A 24,225-nucleotide genomic window follows, 5' to 3' on the forward strand; every position below is an offset into this window, starting at 1 on the left:
AAACATGGAGCAATGGGATTTAGGCTAACCCGGGTGACAGAATGGTGCATTGCAGCTCACAAAATACAGAAACACACATAAAAAGAGAAGAGAGAGAAAAGATTCAGAAAGAGTGGTGCTGCAAGTTTGCCATCTTACCAAAGAGAGAAACTCTGTGCCTCACCAAAGCAGACATTTTACAGAAGATACTACAAAGTGAAAGAAAGGAAAAGGAAGAAGAAGAAAACTCAAGAAGAAATCAAAAGCCCATAAAAGGAGAAACATAATATTTGAAAAAAAGATATACAAATATATATATTTCTGTGTCATATCTATAAAACAGAGACATCACCTTGCAATCATCTCCTTCTCCTTATTGGAAGAATGCCCGCCACTACCCAGGACTTTTGCAGGTGTAGACAGAAAGTAGAGGCAGTGATTTTTGAAATACTGGTTTATTAGAGGCATCAAGATCTGAGAGAGAGAATTCAGAGGGTTTTCCACATTTAGTACAGAAATAACAAGTACAAGTATTTTACATTTTACATTCACACAATAGTCTCACCTTGGCAAAGAATTTGATTTCCTGCTCATGGGGAGACTTTTCCACTCGTCCGCTGCTAACCACAGCCTCTGTAAAACAGATTGCAATATACAATAGCACGGACACAGTGGCAAAAATTGAATGTACACCACACTATTTTTCATCTTTGCCCCACAATACCAAGATGTGCGATGAACTCCTGTGCGATTTCCATCCATTTCAGCAGTTTCTGAAGGAAACCATACGCAAACCTCTTTTCAATGGATGATATGTCCGACTCCATGTCTTTAAGGCCTCTAAAGTCGGGGAGAGTTTATATCTCAAAAATTGATATATGATAACAATAAAAGACTTCCTGTTCAGAATTTGTGCCATAATAAAACACTATTTAAGGAGGCCGCAATAATGCCATGTCCATACTGGTTTCTTATAGTGAAAGAATTAATGCTCATAATGCTCATGCTCTTGGTCGTACATCATAATACAGTCAGGCTGTTATGCATCAGTTTATTTCAGTCAAGATGAAGCCTGTAATTAATGTTTGTTTTATGTTGAAAAGACAGAAGATCGAAGTCAGTGGTTAAACTTTTTCTGGTATGCCAAAGGATGTTCACGTGTCCTATCGATTATTTTTATCAATCTACACCAGAAAAACCACAAAGTTGAATTTTAGCAACAGCAATAGCAAACTCTTTGCTATTGCATGTAATACCATACAAATCAATGCATTTTTAGGAACTACTGATTCAAAAAGTTTTGAGTAGCTTGAATAAATTTTCTTTATTTTGAACCAAGGTTCAATGTTGTCCATTCTCAACTATTTTATTATTACCTTGTGACAGCGTATCCATTAAGCTGCAAGAACTTCAGCAGCTCGTATGCCTTCTCTCTGTCTCGTGCCTTTTCTTTAGCTGTCAGGGTATCGTAGGGCACGAGCAGAGGATGTGTTCCACCTCCTGCACAAACAAAAGCACATCCAGAACTATTTGGAAAAGACAAATCTTTCTTTCTCTATATTCCATGCTCAAAAGAAATAAAATCACCTTTTGCTTGCAGCTCCAACTTTTTCTTTCTTCCCCAGGTGTTATGGTAATTTTCTGCCAGTTGTTCTGCCATTGACTATAAGCAGATATAAATATTAGTAAGATGCTAAGCTTGCAAAATAGAAGGATGCAACATTTTAACCCCATACCTGCAGATCTCTCGAAAGAGCCATATGGGAGATATCAATGGGCTGTGGACTATAGCCATGGCTTGGATCATAAGTTGCCTAGAACAGAAAGATTGTTATGCACTCTACTGTACAACAAGCAACATTATTATTAAGTATTAATGCAGTCAGTCAAGGGCTCTAAACAACTGTATACCTGTGCAGTCTGTGAGATTTTTCGTGATGTTGCCTTCTTCTTCTCTGACTCTTCCTCCTCTCTAGCTTTCTCAATGTTCCATTCCCATGCAATCATGGCTTTGATTGACTCTTTAATTGGCCATCGGTAGATCTCTTTGTCCTTTGAGAAAAGTCGGTGTGAGCAGAAACAAATACACACACTACATCAAGATTCAAGATGATCACTGCATGTCTGTGAACGTACCTTCTCTGAGAATGTCTTGTACGGTCTAAGCATGGGGTGGGTTTTTGCATTTTCATCCAGTGCCTCACCGTATGACCAGTTATTCTGAATCTGAAACATACATGGCCATATACAGCATGAATTACAGCTGTCAGTCATGCTTACTAGGATCCCTTTGTATTTCTTTAGAGTTATATATACTGGTGAATGTATAGCTGCATCAAATTAACCTAATGTGTTGGTCCAGATTTAGCTAAAGACTTATAAACAAAACTTTACCTTTTCAAAGGCCCATTTGTCATGAGTGTATTCAGCATATCTGTTAATAAAGGGATCCAATCTCTCAGGGATGATAGTGCTATGGTTGGAAGAAGCATCAGAGTAAAATTAGCTTTAACTACGAAACAGAGAGATGATTAATTTCTAGCAAAGTAAAAAGCTCCTCACTTTGTTGTATCCACAGGTTTAGGATCAAAGTTTCCCTCTGCATCTACTGATGCCTTTTTCTCTGTCTTGGAGGAGTAGCTGGCATCTACATAGTCAGGAGGAATGGCTCCAGCAATGGCGCAGATGCATGGCATTGAAATTTTGAAAATTTCAGCATCAAATTTCTGGAATCACAATAAAAAATATTACAATATCCATCCATCCATCCATCCAGGATTTAGGGCAGCTGGAGCCCATCCCAGCTGTCATTTAATAAGCCAACTAATAAACTGAAAAAGCAAAATAATTTGCAGGAGTTACCTTGTGAGCTAGTGATTCAAAGATCCCCCAAAACAGTTTGCGTGTAAGATGCAGCTCCTCTTCTGATGCAACTCCAAAATTAGCCCAACCATTAGGGAGGCAATAATATTTCCAACAACGCTCATAGTGATTGGTTAAAAGCTGCAGAACGCAACATAACAAAAGTGAAACAGCTAAACTAAAAGAAAAATATTCTGTTAATAGTGAAAACATTTTACAGGGTCCTCATACCTTTAGAGGCATTTTGGCATACTCATTGAGAATGGGCACATCAAATACCAGCCGCCTTAGCAGATGCTGAAGCATAGATGGACGTAGATGCCTGAAGAAAAAATACATTAACACCTAATCCAAACCTGGCAGTATTAAATGACATGTAAGGCATCCTATCATGTTAAACTCACTTGCACAGAGCCATGAGGCACTCTTCAATAATATCTCTTTGGGCTTTTGTGAAGGCTCGTCCACGAGACAGCCTGTAGATTGTGTGCAACATGGAGTCAATCATTATGGCTCGATGATCACTGCCAGCAAAGAGCGGGGCACACTTGGTGATGAGTGGCAACACAGCTGAGCAGAGGTAGCGGTTCAAAGCCAAAGCCATCTCAGTGGTGCTAAAAGCAACCTGTTGACAAGAAATCTTAGCAGTTATCTTAGTCTGTATAAGCTTTCCATTGTTCCCAGAGAAACAAACAAAAACAGTGTGAACTGTTTGAGCCTTACCGTATCCAGGGAGGAAGCAGCTCTCATGTCAGGCAAAAAGCCCACCTCCAGCACATGGAGAAGGAAATCTTGGTTGTCAATACCATAAACTCTGTCCAAGAACAGCACCATGGGAGCCTTGTGATCTGGCACAAAGCTAGCAGACATCTTTGGTTCAATAACGCTGTTGTCTAAGCACAACATGAAGAAAACATTTGGGGAAAGTAATTAAAATGACTGAAAACCAAGAGAGAAAGGACCTATTAGCACGCTGCTGTGTACAATGTAGGACAACCAGTAAACCATTATTGGTTTTACTGGAGCCATTATTTGGATAATTTGTTGACTGACTGAATACATAACTAATTTATTATGAATTTTCACCTTTTCCAAAAGCTGGAATCTGAAGAGGAAGACTGATGACTCCCACCAGATCTTCTATAGGAACCAGAGACCTCAGAATGGCCCTGATCCTGAGAGCCTCACCTTTACCAGCCTGGATCAACTGTAGAGACAAACACACTATAAACGTTTTTTTTCTCTATAAAACTAAAACATTTGGATAAGTTTAGCATGGCAGCTTACATGCATCTCTGGAGCACATCTTCCCAGCAGGTCAATAAGAGCAGAGTAAAAAGACATAATGGCATTTCCCAGGTGAACCCTGTTCTCCTCGTGCTGTTCCTCTCCTCCAAACCTGTCGGTAAAAAACATGTCTCTATCTTTCTGCAACACTAGAGCAGATAATAAAGTCCTTCCAATGAAGCCAAAAAGCTCTTACATGGGAAAGCGTCTATCTTTCTTAACACTAGGGCCATCCCTTGCAGGGTCCTCTGATATTTTGATTGCCTCCTCAATTGCAGCCAGGAGTCCATTACCACCCTCTCCTCTCAAGGCTGGACCAAAGCACTCAGGCCTACGGATGAGGAGGCGCACCACTACATTTGCATTCTCCTCTACACTTTCTCCTACAAGAAATAGAGACCATAGTTCTTATAGGTTATTGATAAGATCGAGAATTAGAAATAATGAGGAAATTAAAATGAAATGTTACAATGAAATGTTGAAAAAAAAAAATCTGACCATTGACAAAAACAGCAAAACGAAGAAAGTCAAGATATTTCTCTCCACCACAAGGATTCCAGCCGATGTCAGGATATCCTTTAGCCAGTAGCATTGGACAGCTCTGAAGTCCACATCCGGCTAAATACTTCACTACCTGGAAAGATTATGAGTGTATTCAAGTCAGGTTAAAAAGCTATAGAATTTTGAACAGATAAACTTTGTTTTACCATTTCAAGATCCTGCTCTTGAAGAGCCAATGCCAGCTCGTTATTGTCAATACAAGACGCTGCAGCCACATCCAAGGGGGTGGAGCCACGCATTCCTAAAGTATACAACAAACGCAGTGGCCAGGTTTATCACAGTCCATGTATGAGAAAGAAATCATCGAGACTAACACTGGATTTCAACAAAGACAATCACCAAGGCCAATGCCACTGTTCTGGAGAAGGTAGCTGAGATGGTCAAACATGGAACGCTGATTTTGACGACTGATGCGACAGAAGTAGCAGAGGAAACGGCAGCAGTTTGTCACCACCCGAGGAAATCTGATCTCCTGTAGGAATAAAGCAACAGAAGAAGTAACTTAAATAAAGCAGTAGATTTTATTTATTTTATACATTTGTCTTTCCACAAGAAGATGTTTACAATGATGATGAATGAATTAAAAAACATACTTTTGAATCCCCACCGCCGAGTACATTGACCATGACCTCCATGACAGTTTCATGCATGCCCAGAGCTCGCATCAAGTTGGGGTGCTGATAGAAAACTTTGTTACTCATGATGTTCCTAAGAAAGACCAATTAAATTTAGCTTGTATCACACGAACTTATCAATCATTTATTTTAATGCAAGATACTGAGAAATGAGAATGAAAATTTAAATGTCATCAAACCCAATGCTTTGAATTATAAGTCTCTCCTCTTCTGGACCCATCTGGACAATAAGCAGTGAGCGGATCTGGCCCAAGCACTCCAAGAGGTCCATGGTGTCCTGAATGGAAACTGCATTGATGGTGTAGGCCTTAGGAAGGGCACGCATGAGCTCACCGAGTCCATCATACTGCCTGTGAAGGAGGCTGAACATCATACGCACGAGCTCAGGGTTCTGGATAAAAGACTCCTGCGCCCAGTGGATCATAGTATGTGAAATCAACTCCTGCAATGTGCCTGGTGCAAAAAGACAGAAGGTTAAGTAAGAATAAGAATGGTCTTGTATTAAAGTGGCCCTAGTTAGATTTAATTTTGGAAGACAATACTATATATACAATAAAACTCCTGGGAAAAACTGCTTTAATAAAATACATTACTGACAAATGACAGACCACAAATCCACAAATTGGTTATCCTTATGTGCAATAATCATCGTTTTTGCATTTAAACATGTTGAACTTGGTAATAAATACTAAATTGCTTGTTAAAAGCAAAAAAAGGCTTACTTGGTTTTTTGTCTTCTTGTGGCTCAGACTCCACCTCCTCCTTCTTCTCACGAAACTTTTTCACCCTTTCCAGCAATCGAAGGAGCCGTCCACGGACAGAATTATCCACTTCTTCCTCTTGTTCCTCCTCTTCAATGTGAACACCTGAGATCAATGTTTTAAGTAAGTCAATGTAACGGTAGGGACAATTTTTCAATGCACACTTGATGCAGGAAGTGAAAACTGACCACAGTGTGTCAGCAAAGCATTGTGAAAGGCGACCAGAGATTCGCGGACTTCATCAGGAATTGGGGACTCTTCATCCTCAACAGAGTTCTTGAAGTTCATGAGCATGTTGACCTACAGTGAGGTTAGAAACAGGCAAGTATGATAATTTTTTTTACTTTAAGGGATGTTTCATGGTAGTACATGAGTAGCTAAGTCCATTTTATATCAGGCAAAATTATTTTTCCACTTTTCTGTTGAAATAAAACACAGACAAAGAAAAATGTGTAGAAATGTAGCCAGTTTTTAAAAAATATTTTTAGAATTTATTTATACAGTTTAACAGTTAACAAATGTACTCTGTTTTCTTCGTACTTGCTCCTGTGGTGGGGAACGAAATTCACGGGTCTTGCGAGCAGTCTCGGCAGCACTCATGGTGAAGGCCTGCATGAGTTCATTATAGCGCTGCCTCTGGTTGGACTGTATCTGGTTGACAAACTGGTCGGAAAATGCAATGATGGCCTCCACTCTATGACGTAGCTCACAGTCACAGAAATACTGCAGCAGAGTGCACATCTAAAGGACAAAAGCAAAGTGAATCAGCATTAATAAAGTTAGATATCAAGCATTCGGAAAGAGAGTTCCTCTGAATACACAAACTGTCATACCTGTAGTTTCACAGACTCTGGTAGCTTCATCTGGAAAAGTCCTTGCTCTAGATGTTCTTCTTTTCCCTCCCCGCCCGTCTCTAAAGCTTTCACTTCTTTCTCTGTTTCCTCAGCTCCTTTCTCACCATTTACCGGGTCTGTCTCAACCACTGTTTCCTCATGTTGCACAATAGATTCACCCTCCTCTATTGCTTCTTCTTCCTCCAGTTCTTCCTCCTCTTCTTCATAACCCAACCCATCATCCTCAAATTCCTCTTCTTCTTCCCCCAGGGCTTCCTGCTCCCCTTCTTTAATCGCTGCTACTTTGGGAAGGTCCTTCTCTTCTTGCACCTTGGCATCCCCCTCACCAGGCTCCTCCGCTTGCTTGCCTCTAAAGACTGTGGGCTCAATCATCTTTAGGATGTGTGTGACATCTTCATCATCAAACACACCCATTATGAGAAGGGTACTGATGAGCTTTAGGATTGGAACGAAATGAAACTCAACACTGCCTCCCACAGGATCTCTCATGGCTTGACCCCCATCCTGCACTGCCTCAGTCAGCATGTTCAGAGCTTTGGTCTTTAGCACCTAAAAATACAATATGTTGATTAAATGTAAGGTATAATGTATATAATATACAGTACAAAGCATGTAAAAATGTGATTATTAGTAAATTCAGAGTTGCCATTAAGTGCAAAGACACCTCAGTCTTACCAGTAAAGGAATGACTGGACTAAGTGTGTAAATATCTTGATCTGTTCCCACAAACCCAACAGAAGAGAAATGAAGTTTTGGACGCAGACATGTAGTTAGGCCGACGCCAGGTAAAGCATGAGACTTGTCGGAGTACAGAGTGATACTACGTGTTTCTTCTGTCATTGGAACTATGAATTCCTTGTTGGTCCCCAGACGATTCCTTTTAGCTGACTCCAGGTGCATGCTGATGAGCAGGTCATAAAAGCCACTCCTCATTGGTCCAGGTAGGTAGGTGTTCTCTATGGCGTAAAAGAGCTGCGATTCATCCACGTGGCTGCACAAAGCATGTGCCACACGGTTGTTTCCCAGTGCACAAACTGAGCTGTATAGCTTCAGAGTATGGTAGTGGAACTTCAGCAAATCCATCCGTTCAGACAGCTCCAAGATGTCAATACACCTATTTAAAGTAAAGAGATTTGCTGAAAAAAACACATCTTAGCATCTTCTAAGAATAAGAGATGAATACAGCAGAGATGCTGACCTGTTTTCCTCGGGGATGTGAAGGGCCATCATAGTGAGTGGCTCCGTACACTCCACCATCCAGCCTAGTCTCTCACTAACACGTCCCATCTCTGGAGCTAGGAAGTTGTTGGGCATTCGGCTCCAGATAACTGGAGTTAACATCTGGACATCCAGTCTAGGAGGACACTGCGGGACTGGATTTTTGCGTTCACTCCGAAACATCGCGGCTGAGATCGGCATGATGTTCTAGCAAGACAAATGAGGCATTAAGAAAGGCTGTTATACAACACAGCCAATAACTGGAAACTGTATTTCCTATTTTGAAGGTTGATTAAATGCAGCAGTTCTTTGCGACTGACCTTGAGCTTGCCTAAATCAAACTGAACCATATTCTGACTGGAAGGCAGAACAAAGACAGCCGGAAACAATTTTGTGGTTGGCTCCACCTGAAGGAAGATAATTTAATACGAATACAGAATTTAACCAGGAATAGAATAGAATAGCTCATTACTGTCATTGCCCATGTACAATGAAATTGTGGGTGCTCCATGCCAATATGAATAGTAAGACAGCAGGAATAAACAACAATATACAGTATACAAGCAAGAGGAAGGCATAATATCAGACTGAAAATGATCTAACCTGATAAAATGTGTTGATCTCTTTTCCATTTCCAGTGAAAGTCATTAGTCCAGTGTCCAAATCAATGAGACAGCCAATCACAAAATCCTCCTGACTGACTCGGGTCTGCTGGGAGCTACTGAACTCCCCTCCCCATACAATATAGCAATTGCTGCGTTTGATACTGTAAAAACAAAGAAGAACCAAGAAACCAGTTGTGTATGTTTATCATATTCAATTGGAAACACAGGCTTTTTTGGGGGGGGGGGGGGGGGGGGTCTTTCCATAAGTAACATACCTGTCATGAATGTTGCCTTTGTCATCACCTACAGTGACAGTTACATTTCTGACTTTGCTGATATCGAAATGAGGGTCGTACTGGTGATAGTCAGGTGTTATCCAGCCAACCCACACGCCACTTAGCTCCTGTCCAGCAAACACTCGTACTGAGTAATAGTACTGTTGAGCGAAGGAGAAAAAGAAGCACACAAAAATTATTTAATGTGAAAATCACTGATCATCACTGTTAAAAAAGGCAGTTTTCTTATATAGTTTGTTAATGATTACAAACTGGCAGTAGCACCATAAATGGCAAGTTTAGGCATGAACTTTATACGTTTATGAATATAATAACTACATAAGTTCAGACATACTGTAGTGGTATTGAGGATGATGTCCATGTCATCCCTGTCATCTGGTACTACATCTTCCACTAAGCGGGGCATGGTGGGTACAACAGGGGTTGGAGTTATTAACGCTGCCTTTTTAGCCTTGAAAAGGAAACTGCAAAGAACAACAGTAATTACGCTACCGCTCACAAACACCGTATCCCATCGATAGATTTGACACATCCACTTCTAAAGTGGTGCTATGTGATTCCATACCCTTTCTTTTTGCTTTTCTCAGTGGAGGCATCTTTCTCGTTTTCTCCATTTTTGATAGCAGGCATCTCTTTAGGAACTGAGGTTTCCTTCTTCTCTTCCTCCTGCTCCTTGCGAGTAGCAGACTTTTTGAGTATTTCAAAATCAGAGCCTGGGTCCACCTCCAACACTTCATCCTCAGGGATGGTCAAAGTGCGAGTAAGAAGAGTGGTCCCTGCTGGGATTTTAAAAGTCTCATGAAACTCAACTGGCATGCTGAGTCTGAAGAAGAGCAGATCTGTGTTGGCATTCTGAGATCCAAATGTTTTGTGGGTCGCTTTAATACAAGGGGGGGTATCAACTGTCCCGTCAACACGTGACACCTAGTGCACAGACAAACAGGTCTTGATCGTGATCTTGAATTTACGTATTCAGCGTGGAAATAAACCATTGTAACAGGTGATGTACAGTACCTCAATGTGAGGATGATCAGCTGGGACAGGAATAAACTGGGGAAGGCTCTTGCTGAACCACATGGTAATGTCTCTTTTCATGTTGATAGCAAATGGTTCAAACCCTTCCTGTAGGCCACAGATGGTAAAGTATCGAAGACTGCTGACATTCTGACCCAGGTTGATCCTGCTAACCTGAGACAGGCCCAGACTGCACACAGGTATGAAGCCTGGAGGTGTTGGAAACATGCATGAACACACACATGAAACATGGAATACACGTGCAAAGGTACTCACTTTTTATTGTACCTACCTTCTCCTATCTCGATATCCTTAAAAGCCATCTCTGAGCCCGAATCACTGATCAGCATTTCTCCATTGAGTGTGAACATGATGTTCATCTCAGTGAGGTCAATCATACAACCCACCACATCACCAGATTGCCACTGACGGCCAAATGGCTCATTTCCTATGTGCCAGCGTTGGGCCTAAAAACATTATAACTTTGTAGTTTAATACCAGACAGATGTAGGCACCCATCATAGTGTAGAAACTATGGTCTCCCACCTTAAAGCCATTGAAGACATACGCCAACTCATCTGCACCAAGTTCAGTGTCTGCACGAACATTGGGCCTGGACCAGCCCACTCTCATCTCTCCAACTGTCACAGCTTCAAACTCAAAGTACCACTTCCCCTGTGTAACAGCGTAAGATTTCTCTGCTCTGAACACTCTGATTTTATCTCCACGGGAGCTGCCTGGTCCATGTCCACCTATAAAAGCACAAACCCACTAATGAACACTTCAACAATTAAAAACCTTGTGCATTTCTTTAATAAAGGATCTTCCAAGATGACGTTAAAAACATGATTTACTGCTTTTAAATGGTGGAAACTTACTGCTCTCCTGATCAGGTGGTTCTATGTTGTAACCGTAACCAATCAGAGTGCGAACAGCAGCACAAACCGTGTCTCTGTTGGTCTTTTTTGTCTTTTCATCCAGGAGGTTATAAGGAACCAGACGAGGATTGCGCTTGTTCATAATGTCCTTTACAAAAAAATAATACCAAACATTAAAATATAATTACACACATTTCAATTATTTTTATTATTATTACTAGTAAATCCCTGTGTTACACGTGGGAGAAGGGGGGCATTCTAGCATGCATATGCTATGACTATTATAGTACGATGATATGGAACATTATATTGTGACACATCTGGCATTTTATTTGGAGTCAGTTAGGAGAATTGTTGCTTACTTACTTAACTTATCTCTCAAGTGCACAAATCTAAATGATTTTGGAATTTCTATAAAATATTTGAAAATAGATGCCACAGACATGTTGGCATCAGGATTGATTTATTCGTCTGGGAGGAGATTGCGAACACACACACATCAGGAGACATATGCTACAACCATACTAGTATGATGATAATGATGATTATCATTTTTGTGACTCCATAGAAAGAATGGTGGTACCTGGACAATACTGTATGTCCATCCCTGGCGGACTCGGTCTCTTGCCCAAACATTGTGTCCATTTTCTGCCAGTCTCTCCACTAGAGTGTTTTGATTTGGAGTCAGCTTGACATGGTTAAGGTCCAAAGGGGCCGGCTTGTATCCGTTACTCTGCATGTACCTAATTAACAATGCTATGTGATCAAAATGGGTCCTGGAGAGCCTTTACAGATTGTTATAAAAATAACTTCACAAGTTAAGGTTATTAATGTTTTTGTAGCTCACGTTTTAGGGAGTTTGGTCCTTTTGAGATTCTCTTCTGCTTTCTCATCTCCCATTCCTACATGACAGCCTAGTGCCAACAGAGTCCTGTGAAATGAATCACACAAAATATTAGAAACACAAACAGATGAAAGCCCAGTGCTGTTAATTAAGTGAAGAATTCACCGTACTTCAGTGTCTCTCCAGACATTGCTAAATTATAGTTCTTCTCGGGTTCAGGCAGACTCTGGAAATCTACCAGGCAGGGGTGCAGCTTCTTGTTATCGTCACGAAACTTTTAACAACAAAAAGTGCAAAGATTTTTAAAACAAAACAGCTGATGTATACAACAATATGTTCTTTGGGAACCATAACCAGGACCGAATCACTCACTGGTCCATATGTCCACCCTTGTTCAATGCGGGTAACAGCCCATAACTCGTGGCTATTTTCTGCGAGCTTCTCTCGAATGCGCTCCAAATGAGGTGGAAGCACAATCTGAAATGATACTCAAATAAATCAGCACAGCATGAAGAAAAGAAAATGAAAGCAGTAAAAACTGGATTTTACCTGTATAGTGTCTACTGGGCAAGGTGTGAAGGCTGTATGTGAAAGGGACTGAGTTGGACCCAGCAGATTCCGGACGCCATCAAAATCCTGCTTATACTCTTTGATGGGCTCGATCCGCAAACGGTCCCTGGGTAGCACTGCTTCATAGCATGGAGCGTAGCCTGGAGGTGGGAGAAACTTGAAATGCCCATGACGACCTCCAAGAAGAAATCGCAGTCTTTTGGGGAAAAAAAATGACATTAGTTGGTTTACAAAACAATTATTTAAATACCTATAATGCAATTATTAATAAATAAAATCACAATATCTACTCGATAAATGCACAATATCCTACCTTATGCCTGCAGAGAAGCTCACAACTGGAAAGAACAGTCCATCTAGGTTGAAGTTCTCAAACATTCCCTGAACAGGATGGCCATTTATACGAAAGGAAATGCTGGGCACGCTCAGATCCAAACAGCAGCTGACCACATCCTCTGCTGCCAGGAGGTGCTGATTTGTTGTGGCGACATGACGTGGAACACGTCCTGCAGACACATAAAGTGAGTAAAATTATATTTTACAGTTTACTATTTCCGAAATTCATACAGAAGACGAATAAGCAAAAGTCTGCACTAGAGTTGGTGCTGAAGATGCAAAAAACTTCTGAAAGTGTGTGTATGGGGATGTTTTTCACATAAGGGATTAAGCTGCTTCCCTTCATTAGACTCTTGATAGGAGTGCCACCAGAGAGACAACTGAATGGTGTTCTTCCACTCCTATAAGGAGCTGCACATGACTGCACAAATGAAAGCCTTGTGGAGACTCCTCTTGGATTTTAAGAGAAAACCAAAATGGAAGATTATTTGGAAACTTTCTGTTAATATCCAAGAACAATCTACCAAAACGTTTATGAAAAAGATTAGAAATAAGGCAAGGTTTTTGAAACATCAATTTTAACCCTCTCAGGCTCAAATTAAACTTTTTGTTGCTAATGCACAACCAAGTCCTGCAGCGGTACTTCTGAGTAAAACAAACTCATAAAATATGTATGTGGGGTAATCAGGTTGTTAGTTTTTATCTGTTGCAAATCGGCAACGCCTGCCTCGAGAGGGTTAAGTAAACAAGGATCGGGCAACTGGAAGTCAAAATACAACATGAACAAAGGCTGGAAGGGAAATGAACAATCCTGTGTACATTTACCATAAACCATAGTAGATTTTACCTGACCAGAGGTGAAGCCCGTCAAAACCATAAGAGTAGAGATCATCTCCAACCCCGTTACCCCCCCAGCCTTCTCCTCCGCCAGGATAAGGACTGTAACCCTCTGTCAGAGCCCAACCTACACGGAGATGATATGGCTGAGCTGTAAGAAACGGCTCTACGTGGTCCACCATCACCTCAAAATACCACTTCTTATACTGAGTGGATCCTTCGCAAGTTCCAAGGAAAACATTGGGTCTCATGCTGAGGTAAGATTACAATAAAGGAGGAGTCAGAGGAGTTGTTTAGATACTTTGGTGAAATCAACAAAGATGAAACATTCACTATAATCTGACCCACCTGGTTACATAGTTGATGATGTTAGTTTGAAGTAGAAGGTCACGTCCTGGTAACAGATTCTCTGTGATGAGATTCTGATTTGACCTTACAGCGACCCCATTACACACACAGAGGGAACAAAGCACATCCAAGACCTGTCAGGAAAAGGTTTATAGAATCTAAGACTCACTGCATTTTATACAGTAAGTATGTTGAGAGCAATAAGTTCACATGCTCCAGGTTTTTGCAGTATGCTCAGAAAACATCGTTGCAGCGTTTCTGACCTTGTGATTGCGTCCATGCTTATCCAGCAGAGAGATGATTGATTTGATGTGATTCTCTTGAATAATATTCAAAACCTCTGGACTCTCAATCAGGACGCAATATAAAACCTCCAGGATTCCTATTCTCGTAAAAAAATATGACAATATATGAATACACTGTAAAGTTTTGGGCTTTATATTAAATTGCAGAAGACCAACATAGTAAATGCATATGTTCTCAGAAAAAAAAAATGCAAATGAATACAGCACAATAAGTTCAGTTTTATCAACCCTCTGTCGTTATAAAACAAAACCAGTTTCCATCAGCTAATAAACAGATTCATGTCCTAGATACCTGAAGATGCTTCCAAACGATCCAGTTTACTGACCAGCCAGTCAAGGTTGTCGCAGAAGAGGGCGCAGTTGGCACGGTTACCTCTGATCAAAGAAGCTGATCAAAGAAAAGATTAGAAATGCAACAGACTCACAAACAAGAAAAGTGTCCAAATGTGGTAACACTAATGATTATTAGTCTAAAACAGTGAACGAGTGAAATAAACCATCATCTGCACATACCTAGCAATTCATACAGTAAGTTCACAATCTCTTTCCATGACTCAGCAGCTTCTTCCCCAGCATACTCTGAGAAATGGGCTGCTGTGTTGTACACATTGAGGCGATCAACGCAGTCCAGAACAAGCGTAATCATTCCCTGTTACAGCAATAAAAACTGAAATAAAAGCACTGACCAAAAATTTAATCTATCAAATAAAATGTTAATCCAGAATTCAGCTGTTCTCATGAAAAGTGAGTTCTCATTATCCAAACTAACCTCTTCCTGAAAAAGATTCTGTCTGTTTTTTAAGGAGCGGAGCTTGAACTGCTTGTCCTCGTGCTCCAGTTCCTCTTCAGGGGGTCGGAAGTAGAAAATGAGATCCTGCAACGAGAGCACCACTGTGTCCATAGGCAGAGACGGGGCATTGGCAGATTTATTTTTTCCACTTAGAGCATCAAGTCCTCTGGGAACATAAAGAGAATACAGAAGACATGAGAATACCACAACAAATATGACATATATTTAAAAAAAAACAAGAAAATGACTAATATAAAAGATTGAAATAACATGTAAAATGCTACTTGATGAACTGGTTGAAGAGGCCTGTTGTGCTGTAAATCATCCTGGCAGCTTGAGACTCTTCAGTCTGAGATCGAGCAACCGTGAGGGCATCATCCATGTGACCTTCTTTGTGGAGTATGGCCTACGAATCAAACATGGGTGTTCTTCAAACATAAGTATATACTCAACACTCATAAATAGAAGAGTAAATGCTTTCTGCTTTACCTTTCTCTTCAGAGGACCTAGACGTGCAGATTTGGCATCAACAGCAGCATATGTAAGCCACAGGCCAGATGAAACATGCTGTACAAAGCACATGGACTCTCCATACTTGATCTCAGGTATGCCCATGCCCTCCACATCTCGTTTCTGGGTCACTTCAATTTTTTCCTGTAATTTAAATAAAAAGTGTTCCCTTCAAAACTGTTATGAATATCTACACTTGTGCTAAGAGACAGACACTGCCTTTTATAGATTTCACTTTGTACAATAACCTTTGAAATCCTGAAGCAGAAGGCTGACATCTTGGAATTTGCTTTCTCTGGGTCCACCAAGAGAAGTCCTTTCTCCTCATCCAGACAAAGGTATCGGCCTGTTGTTATGTGACGTATCCGGAAAGACTGGCCCCACTTAATGTGGCCTCCACTCCAACTACCAACGGGCACACACAAATGAGCCTCAGCCACAACATGAAGTCGCTCTAGTCATTCCATCAACATGAAGTAATTCCTGCGAGGGAATCATCATACGTACGCAATACGTAGTGGCTCAAGTCTCCATAAGGATCGAGCATGACTGCATACTGGCCCTCCTTCATAGTGAGCAACTCTGGAAACATGGCAGTCAATGATGTGCAATGTGCATCAGAAAATTTCAAGCTTGAAAATTCCAAAATATTAGGATTTTTCTTATATGCAGCAATCATTTTAGTTCATGTGCACAGTATGACAGTTTAAGAGCTTCCAATGCGGTCTTGACTTCATAGTGCAATTTTAAAGTGTAATATTTTTCATGTAAATGCTTTACTATTGCCAACACATAAAAACTACACTTAAAGGGAAATGTTAAAACTGACTGAAGTTCCCACAATCCAAGTTTCCTCTGACTGACTGTGGACTGATTTATATTAAAGGTGCTCAAATTTGCCTATACAATGGATGCCACATTTATTCCTACTCATCAATACCTTGCCCCAGTACCCTAAAAGCAGCTCCCTAACAACAAAAGCTTTTTCCAGCACACGATAGACTGTAAAGGGGCATCCACGCAGGAAGCAACTAGCAGTGACAGTGCAACCAAAGACCACTGAAAGTCAGCGACGGGAGATAGGCAGTCTGTATTTACATTTTTGGTCAACTTTGAGACCAGGAATTTAAGAGGCTACCAATAAGAACACATGATACCATTGATTGGCATTTGGCTGGGTAGTAAATAGTTTAGAGGATTACCTAGGCAACCAGAACCTGGATTGACCATCTGTCAAAGACGAAGCAATGGATGACAAGCAAAACTTCACATATGTACGGAGCCCCGCAGGGGGCGAAACTTTTGCGAGATTTCGTAAAACAAACTCGGGATCTCGCAAAAACTAACTCAGGATCTCGCAAAAGTTGAATTCCAACAATGGCGGCAGCTACTTAGTTGTAATATTACTCTTTTTGGGTCACAAAATACACTTTTAAGATATTTTGAGGCGTGAATGTAGTTGTGTAAACGTCAGATATCTGCTCGGTTTACAAGACATCACATATTTGCAAAAGTGCTCCGATGTTTTCGGAGATGTATGAAACTTTTGCGAGATCTCGCAAAAGTTTTGAGACAATGCTAGCTAACATTAGCCATAAGAAAGACCCACGTTGGTGCTTTCAATACAGTCTTATAACACCACACGCTACTAAAAAACAGCAAGCCCTAAAAACATTTTAAAAAGTCTGTGACAGAAATACAGACTTGTAAAGCTAAAACAATTAAAACCTACGAGTTTAGTATTTATGTAGTCAATATCGGATTGCATGTACTGCCATGAAAGACACTGGTCACCTGTGCCGGTCATCCCCTTGATCAGCTGCTGGGATTGCCAAACACTCGTCCATGTGACCGTGGAACAGCCGGAGCACATACCCTCCAGTCAGAAAACCTAGAGACAAAGAGCTAGGTTAGGATTAGGTTTATTGTTTTGTTTTGTTTTTAGCAGAAAGAAAATTACATACCTTCAGCTAGTTCACATCCAGACATTACAGGGGTCATGGTCCACAGAGTTTGCATGAAGGAAGCATCTACCATTAAATCACCACTGGCATAGGACAGGTGCTGCAAAGAGTGCAGATGGTAATATTAGTAATACAGACTGTAAGCTCTGACTTTTGATGCAAGTAAACGCAGTCGTGGTTACCAGGTATCGCTCTGAAGAAACACTGACAAGAATGAGGTCATCTCCGACTCTGACCTTCTCTCCTTCAGACCTTTGCTTAGAGGCTGGATGGATGGTCCACCAGCAGGCCTCTCCTGTAGTGGATATAAAGATTTAAAAAAAAAAAAAAAAACCTAGATCGGAGTCTGATGGACATGTTGAGCAAAAATGTTCGTAGTCACCTGTGGAGTCTTCCTGCAAGCCCACATCAAAAGCCAGTTTGTCTGTCAGTGAGCGCGACGTAGTCAAACAGCTCAAGTACTGCAGTGGAAAGACAGAGATAACGCTTCCAATCAGCTTTAAGAAGACGATATGATGGAAAAGCAACCACGGTAACTGCAAATGTACTCACCATGCTGGAGTGGGTGTGTTTCAGCAGGATGGCATGTCCATACAGGAGGGTTCGATGACCCCCACCTTGTGACGACTGAGTGGAGAAGGTAGAAGAAGATTTAGTGGTTAATGTATTAATGAGATAAGTTGATTGTAATATTGTGAGCAGGTTATCAGAAACAACTTCAATAAATTATGACACACTGAAAACTCAGATTTAAGTACTGGACAAAAGGAAACCTGAGCAAACCTACCCATTTGTCCAAATCGACTGCCTATGGTTGGCAGGTGGGAGATGTATAAAGTTAGAAAAGAAACAACGTGAATATAAGTTGATTGCAGCAAATGATTAAATCAAAGAACTTGTATGTACTATATCACGTGTAACCTTGTAACCTCTAAATCTTACCTCATCCACAGAGGAGTTGGACAACATCTCCTGTAATGCTCGCACAGACAGGGATTGCTCCAAAATGAAGCAGCAGATGGCGAGGTCTGGAGGGACATTCTGAAAGACACAACAACCAGTCAGCTTGGTGAACAGCAGCAATGCAAGCTCTCAAAGAAGTTATATCATTGCATTGTGTCCTTTAAATACCTGAGCATTCGATGTGGTCTCGAGAAAGCACAGACGATTTCCAAAACCTTCACATGACAGGCACAGCTTGATCTGTTCCTTAAGAATAGATGCAGTGCACTGCAGCACTACATGGTCATCCTACAAGGATAAAATAAGCTTGAAGCAGAGTAGGCATTTTGACAGGAAAACATGCACAGAGGGGTCTGTCAAAATAGCCTTTGAATCAAAGAATCGTTTGGATTTCAAACGGACAATTACAAAAGCAAAGTGTTTCAGATTAACCATTTATTCTGAAACGTTTTTGTTTATGTAGAAAAATATTACAAATGAGCATACACCACATTCTGTCTTTTGAGATTACCTAATTTTCAGTTATGCTAGTAACAGCTAGTTTAGTGTTCTGGTATTGATGTAACAGACATCTATAACCTCACATGCATTTAAGCAAATCTTAGATTTCATGGTGCATCTTACTTTTCATGGGTAAGCATATTTAACTTTTAATTAGTCACCCCGATCGGTCCATATTGACTGTACTATATTTATAAACAGTGACGTAACAACCAAAACAAGAGGTGTCAAACATATTAAGAAGCAACGTAATGTAAATGCATGATTTTTAACACTATATAAAAATTTATATCTATATGTATGCTTTTCTTTGCTTTCACTCCCAACTCCTCCTACACCATCAGGAGTTGGGCAACCACACTTGGCACATAGGTGCATCATGAGTTCTTATTTATATCGGTTTTTATGACATCATCATATTGCCTAGCAGCAGGCTAAAATAACCTGCTTTTAATCACTTTTAACACCGTATAGAACAAATGTAGTATCTTTTTTATACAACAATTGCAGCTAATTTCTTTCCATAAACCTCAGTTACACACGATAAAATATACTATTAACACCATCAGGCTGCCTAGTAACCACCTGGCAACAGGCTAAAATGGCCTGGTTTTTTTTCGCCTTTACATGGCTAGAATTTCTTATTAAAGCATTTTTAACTACAAAAGCTGATTTATACTTCATATATTAAGTATAAAGTATTAAGTGTATTAAGTACATGTTTTTATGAGGTGTTATTGGTACAAAAATACTTAAAATGGGTAACTTTAAGCATTTATATGGCTGTTACACCTTATAAAAGCATCGTGTCCTTTTAATTTAATGGTCAACAGCACAAACAGGCTGAACAACACTGTAGCACAGGTATGTACTGTTTAATTTAACAAACAACTTGCTTAACAACATGAATAATAAAGTTGAGACAAATGAATCAACCTGCAATAAAATGTGATTTTTCAAGCTACTCCCCAAGTTTGAGCCTCTGTGTTGTGTTACTTTTCAGTGCATGTCACTGGCCACAGATGCCTAAGCCCCTTCCTTTGGCTCTGAGACCCCAGCACAGTTATCTATTTCAGGCGGCTGCACCTGCTGTTCACACATCCCTTTCTGGAAAGCAAAAGATATTTAGGATTTGACAGCCAGGAAGAAAATCTCCCCACATTGCACTTGTTCAGTAACGCAATTACTCATGTTTTCAAAGGAGAGAAATATATAAAACCTTACTTTGAGGCAACACAACTCAAAATTTCACACACCGCTGTACTTAAAAATTGCTAAATTTCTTTCTCCCCCTTAATCATAGCACATGCTTACAACAAAGAACACTAAAAGGAGTTTATTGATTGTCAGAAAAAATGCAGCTCTAACACTGTAATTCTACGTTTTCTTTTTTATATTACTCAGTTTTAGCATGACTTTAAGATAATTATAACGTAATATCATATTAACATAAAAATACAGTCTTATTATTGTCAATTAATTTTATGATCTGATCACAGTCTTTTCATATCTTTAACCTTTGGCATAGTCAAGTCAAGTCTGTCATTTACAACTTTAAAGCAAAAAATACTGTACATCTTGCAGACGACCTTAAAGACCGTTCACCAAAATATTATAGAGCCTTCATAAACTGACAGTCCTACGGGAACCCTGCAGGGTCACAACAGCAGTTTTGATCAGGGCAGCTACTATGCATTTCCCCTCAATGTAGTAATATACCTACACTCACTAGTCATTTTATTAGGTACACCCTACTTCAGTTATCAGTTTGCTCCCCCTTTTGCCTTCAGGACTGCCCTAATTCTTCATGTAATGGATTCAAGGAAGGTGTTGGAAACATTCCTCAAAGATTTTGGTCGATATTGACAGGATAGCATCACACAGTTGCCGTGGATTTGTTGGCTGCACTTCTATGATGTGAATCTGGATTGATGATCTGGTCACTGTGGAGACAATTTGAGTACAAGTAACTCACTGTCACACAGGAAACCAGACTAAGATGATATGAGCTTTTTTTTATATGAGCTTCGTGATATGGCACGTTGCCCTGCTAAGAGTCACAGTGTGGTCTTCTTCCACTATAGCCGATCTTCTTTTAGGTTCAGTATACTACATGCAGAAGAGCATCTTCTTTTGTAATGAATGGTTATTTGAGTTACTGTTACTCTCCTATCAGCTCAAAGCAGTCTCCTCAGCAAGACAGTTTTGCTGGCAGAACTACTGCTCACAGGATATTCTTTCTTTTTTGGACCACTCTGTAAACCCTACAGATGGTGGGAAAATCCCCTTAGGTCAGCAGTTTCTAAAATACTCAACAGTCAAAGAATCCTCTCCAGACACATAAAGAATTATTATGCTTATTATTCCTTTTAGAAGGATGAGTTTCTGCCTGGCTGTGTGGGTGAAGTTGTGGATGGTTTTACTTCACTTTTGGTTTAATCTGAAACTATTCGGTCTAGGAAGCACTTCTGTCTGATGTGTCACAGCCTTCATTTTAACAACCAAAGTTCAGCTACAGTGACAGTGACAGCTATATCTCAGTGAACCTTGGCAGTTGTCGGTTTAGCTTCTCTACTTCTCTTTGAAAACGTAGTGGTAAAACACTCCACTAAAGAGCTAGCACTACTGCAGTAATGCAGTTCTCAAATGGACTGAAGTAAGCAGGTGCTGAAATGGGCCAAGCTTTGAAACTGTTAATCCTCACGCAGTAAATTTAGACCTCAGCTGAGTTCAAGACGAAAAGCAGCAGACTGACAGTGTCACATTGTTGACATATTTTACTTAGTGCTCTGTTTCAAGGCGAGAGACAATGTCAAGTGAAAATGTGTGCTTCTTAGAATTATGTATAGCAGCTGCAAGGTAAAATATTTACAAGAAAACGCATTTAAATTTCAAAGAGTTCACATTGTTCCAATTATCTGTTAAGGGCACCTGTTTAAACACAAAGTAGCAGACTGCAGAACACACACATTTAATCAAGAAGGAACAAAAAAACTGCAAAGATGAGAAATTCTCATAACACAGGATAATGGATAATCAGCATCTGGTTTGTGCTATTTTGAAGGCTAGAGTTACTACACTGCACATGTTCAACCACTATGTTAAACAAGTGCAACATATACGGACCATCCAAATAAAGAGTGTTACATTGAGTTGTCTGATTGCAAGGCCACAATGCCCTTCTGCAGTCAGCTTTGGCCCAGAGATCTAAGAAGGAAATCTGATAGCCCAGCAGAGAGTACTGTAGCAGAGATAAACTTGTTTAAACTAAATACTTGATATAACTATAGTACAGTCAATTATGTAAGAAATTTTAAGTAAAATATACTAAAAACCTTGTAATGTAATAAAAACAAAACAAAATTCAATGTCTGAGTGGGATTCAGTTATATCCACACAGCAGTAAAAAAGAGATACACTTCATAATGTGATAATGATCATCAATAATTAAGCAATTCATGCTTGGAAAACTGCAATCTTTCAACTGGCAGAAGAGCATTGAGTTTTATTTATTTATTCTGTAGGCGTCACAGGACTAAAGAAGTATTTAATCTTGAAGGATACTGGGCAAAAATAAAATGAAAGTGCAACGGGAAGAAGTAACAATTGATGTTTCGTGCCTCTGTATCACACGGGAGTCATGAATCAGTTCTTGTGGCTCTATAGCCAATTAAATAACAAAACATAAACATTGCCATAAAGCCAGTGGGAATGGGACGATGAGACCGATATGTCTACGTGTTAACTGTCAACTGGCACCAGACATTTTCTTCTCTGTGACAAAACAGTTGTATATCAAGTAGCCGATGGGATATAAATAGGAAACAATGCTAACAAAACCAGCCACCTGTGCCTGTCTATCTGTGCTATGTAAAGAAAGCTACCGAACACACTGAACGCTTGTCTAACTATCTGTTATAAAGCAACCACATCATGGACAAGCATAGCCACTACCATTCATTGTTGATGAATAAGTTTACCAACAGTTGACAACTAATCGAGAACAGATAAGGAGCATCACTCACTGTACGCAGAAACTGAATCTCTTCCTCTCCATCTGCACCTTCTGCCATCCTCCCAAGGAATTAAAGGCAAAACCTTTGAGAGAAATGAGAAAGTGTTGGTTTCACAGCTCTGCCACTTGTTGTGCCTGCCACATATGGCAGGACAATGTTGGTGAAGACTTCTGAAGGACAGAGTGTGTCTCCTGCCTCTCCCGGGCTGAGTTATGAGGCAGAGGGATTGACTGTTGATTACAGCATCAAAAAGAGGTGGAGCAAAAACTGAAGCAGCATTTCACATGTTCATATATCAATGCAAGGACACTATAATAAAAACTGAATATAAATCAGGAAGAAGTTAGACAAGAGTTCATCAGACATGACCCCTTATTTATTTTTTTGCCATTATTTTTTTTCTTTTCTCCTTCTTTATGTTCAATAAATAGGAGGGATCTTCACAAGTTACAGGGGAGATACAATTATGTTAAGTGTTTATCTGTTGGGTTATTCTACAACTAGAATACAATTTAGGCTTCATAAACTTTACAAATAAACCCCATACCCTTTATTTTATAATTAGCTGTTATGTATTTAAAGAAAATGATAAATAAACCATAAAAAATCTCAAAGAAAAAGATGTTAACCATGGAATGTTAGGGACTGTGAAAAGAATGCAGTTATATAGATAAATAAAAATTGAAATGAATTAGCCTTGTGGAAAATGAGCGTTACATTGGTTACAGTAGCACATTCAAACTGGTCATAAAAGATTGGAAAAATACAAAATATGTCAAACAGGACTAAACTTTGTTAGCACATCACGTGACCATGTGTTTTGTCACTTCTTTTTCCAGACTAAACAGGTTTCAGTGAAAGGATTGCACAGATGTGAGTCACAAATTAGACCGAAACAATTATAAGAGTTATGTATTGAAACCATAATAGTTCATTTATAACTTATTATAATTGTCATATTTACCATGCAATTTGACTAGCAAGAGAAAAACGCCATTTTGCGGGAGTTCTCAAGAGCTAATTTGTATTTTAAAGAATATTTTGGATCTACTTTTTCAACAAATAGGTTTACATTTTGCCTCAGGACAGGTGTAATTTACACAACTATTGTGTTAGAGTCATTTTTAAATTTTTGGGTGGAACAGAAAACTCCTTACCTGCATGCAATAAAATTAGACCCAGACGATTTTATAAGCCGTACTATTAATTCGAACATTTCCATAAAATTAGACAGCTAATTCTGCACAAATAATGAATAACAGTAAATATGTTATTGAAATTACAATTCGGC

General features: G+C 39.8%; 1 protein-coding gene across 11 annotated transcripts in view; it reads right to left on the reverse strand.

Annotated features, from left to right (window-relative positions):
* LOC113030006 (ryanodine receptor 1-like) overlaps nt 1-23,130 on the reverse strand; it is a 56,391-nt gene extending 33,261 nt beyond the window's left edge. For all 11 annotated transcript variants that reach the window (XM_026181008.1, XM_026181007.1, XM_026181004.1 and 8 more), the window contains exons 1-63: nt 22,944-23,130; nt 18,586-18,705; nt 18,397-18,495; nt 18,242-18,262; nt 18,007-18,081; nt 17,837-17,915; nt 17,637-17,749; nt 17,455-17,554; nt 17,285-17,381; nt 15,998-16,072; nt 15,739-15,895; nt 15,470-15,634; nt 15,265-15,386; nt 14,960-15,146; nt 14,704-14,839; nt 14,483-14,578; nt 14,149-14,267; nt 13,886-14,019; nt 13,548-13,789; nt 12,678-12,870; nt 12,344-12,560; nt 12,167-12,271; nt 11,965-12,068; nt 11,798-11,881; nt 11,534-11,693; nt 10,951-11,098; nt 10,619-10,824; nt 10,365-10,539; nt 10,073-10,281; nt 9,624-9,982; nt 9,393-9,522; nt 9,038-9,198; nt 8,761-8,923; nt 8,478-8,564; nt 8,138-8,364; nt 7,615-8,053; nt 6,919-7,488; nt 6,626-6,826; nt 6,274-6,385; nt 6,047-6,190; nt 5,504-5,777; nt 5,283-5,397; nt 5,029-5,161; nt 4,836-4,930; nt 4,627-4,762; nt 4,325-4,511; nt 4,129-4,240; nt 3,928-4,048; nt 3,565-3,734; nt 3,246-3,466; nt 3,073-3,163; nt 2,842-2,982; nt 2,542-2,705; nt 2,374-2,452; nt 2,116-2,205; nt 1,891-2,031; nt 1,716-1,793; nt 1,567-1,642; nt 1,356-1,479; nt 704-819; nt 545-612; nt 332-453; nt 139-188 (exon numbers count right to left, since the gene is read on the reverse strand). In XM_026181008.1, coding sequence (XP_026036793.1) covers nt 139-188; nt 332-453; nt 545-612; nt 704-819; nt 1,356-1,479; nt 1,567-1,642; nt 1,716-1,793; nt 1,891-2,031; nt 2,116-2,205; nt 2,374-2,452; nt 2,542-2,705; nt 2,842-2,982; nt 3,073-3,163; nt 3,246-3,466; nt 3,565-3,734; nt 3,928-4,048; nt 4,129-4,240; nt 4,325-4,511; nt 4,627-4,762; nt 4,836-4,930; nt 5,029-5,161; nt 5,283-5,397; nt 5,504-5,777; nt 6,047-6,190; nt 6,274-6,385; nt 6,626-6,826; nt 6,919-7,488; nt 7,615-8,053; nt 8,138-8,364; nt 8,478-8,564; nt 8,761-8,923; nt 9,038-9,198; nt 9,393-9,522; nt 9,624-9,982; nt 10,073-10,281; nt 10,365-10,539; nt 10,619-10,824; nt 10,951-11,098; nt 11,534-11,693; nt 11,798-11,881; nt 11,965-12,068; nt 12,167-12,271; nt 12,344-12,560; nt 12,678-12,870; nt 13,548-13,789; nt 13,886-14,019; nt 14,149-14,267; nt 14,483-14,578; nt 14,704-14,839; nt 14,960-15,146; nt 15,265-15,386; nt 15,470-15,634; nt 15,739-15,895; nt 15,998-16,072; nt 17,285-17,381; nt 17,455-17,554; nt 17,637-17,749; nt 17,837-17,915; nt 18,007-18,081; nt 18,242-18,262; nt 18,397-18,495; nt 18,586-18,705; nt 22,944-22,991 — 9,283 coding nt within the window. In that variant the 5' untranslated portion in view covers nt 22,992-23,130. The remainder of the gene's footprint in view (nt 1-138; nt 189-331; nt 454-544; nt 613-703; nt 820-1,355; nt 1,480-1,566; nt 1,643-1,715; nt 1,794-1,890; nt 2,032-2,115; nt 2,206-2,373; nt 2,453-2,541; nt 2,706-2,841; nt 2,983-3,072; nt 3,164-3,245; nt 3,467-3,564; nt 3,735-3,927; nt 4,049-4,128; nt 4,241-4,324; nt 4,512-4,626; nt 4,763-4,835; nt 4,931-5,028; nt 5,162-5,282; nt 5,398-5,503; nt 5,778-6,046; nt 6,191-6,273; nt 6,386-6,625; nt 6,827-6,918; nt 7,489-7,614; nt 8,054-8,137; nt 8,365-8,477; nt 8,565-8,760; nt 8,924-9,037; nt 9,199-9,392; nt 9,523-9,623; nt 9,983-10,072; nt 10,282-10,364; nt 10,540-10,618; nt 10,825-10,950; nt 11,099-11,533; nt 11,694-11,797; nt 11,882-11,964; nt 12,069-12,166; nt 12,272-12,343; nt 12,561-12,677; nt 12,871-13,547; nt 13,790-13,885; nt 14,020-14,148; nt 14,268-14,482; nt 14,579-14,703; nt 14,840-14,959; nt 15,147-15,264; nt 15,387-15,469; nt 15,635-15,738; nt 15,896-15,997; nt 16,073-17,284; nt 17,382-17,454; nt 17,555-17,636; nt 17,750-17,836; nt 17,916-18,006; nt 18,082-18,241; nt 18,263-18,396; nt 18,496-18,585; nt 18,706-22,943) is intronic.
* Between the last annotated feature and the right edge of the window lie 1,095 nt (nt 23,131-24,225).

This window comes from Astatotilapia calliptera, chromosome 10, assembly GCF_900246225.1.
Source record: "Astatotilapia calliptera chromosome 10, fAstCal1.2, whole genome shotgun sequence".
In the NCBI taxonomy this organism is placed as follows: domain Eukaryota; kingdom Metazoa; phylum Chordata; class Actinopteri; order Cichliformes; family Cichlidae; genus Astatotilapia; species Astatotilapia calliptera.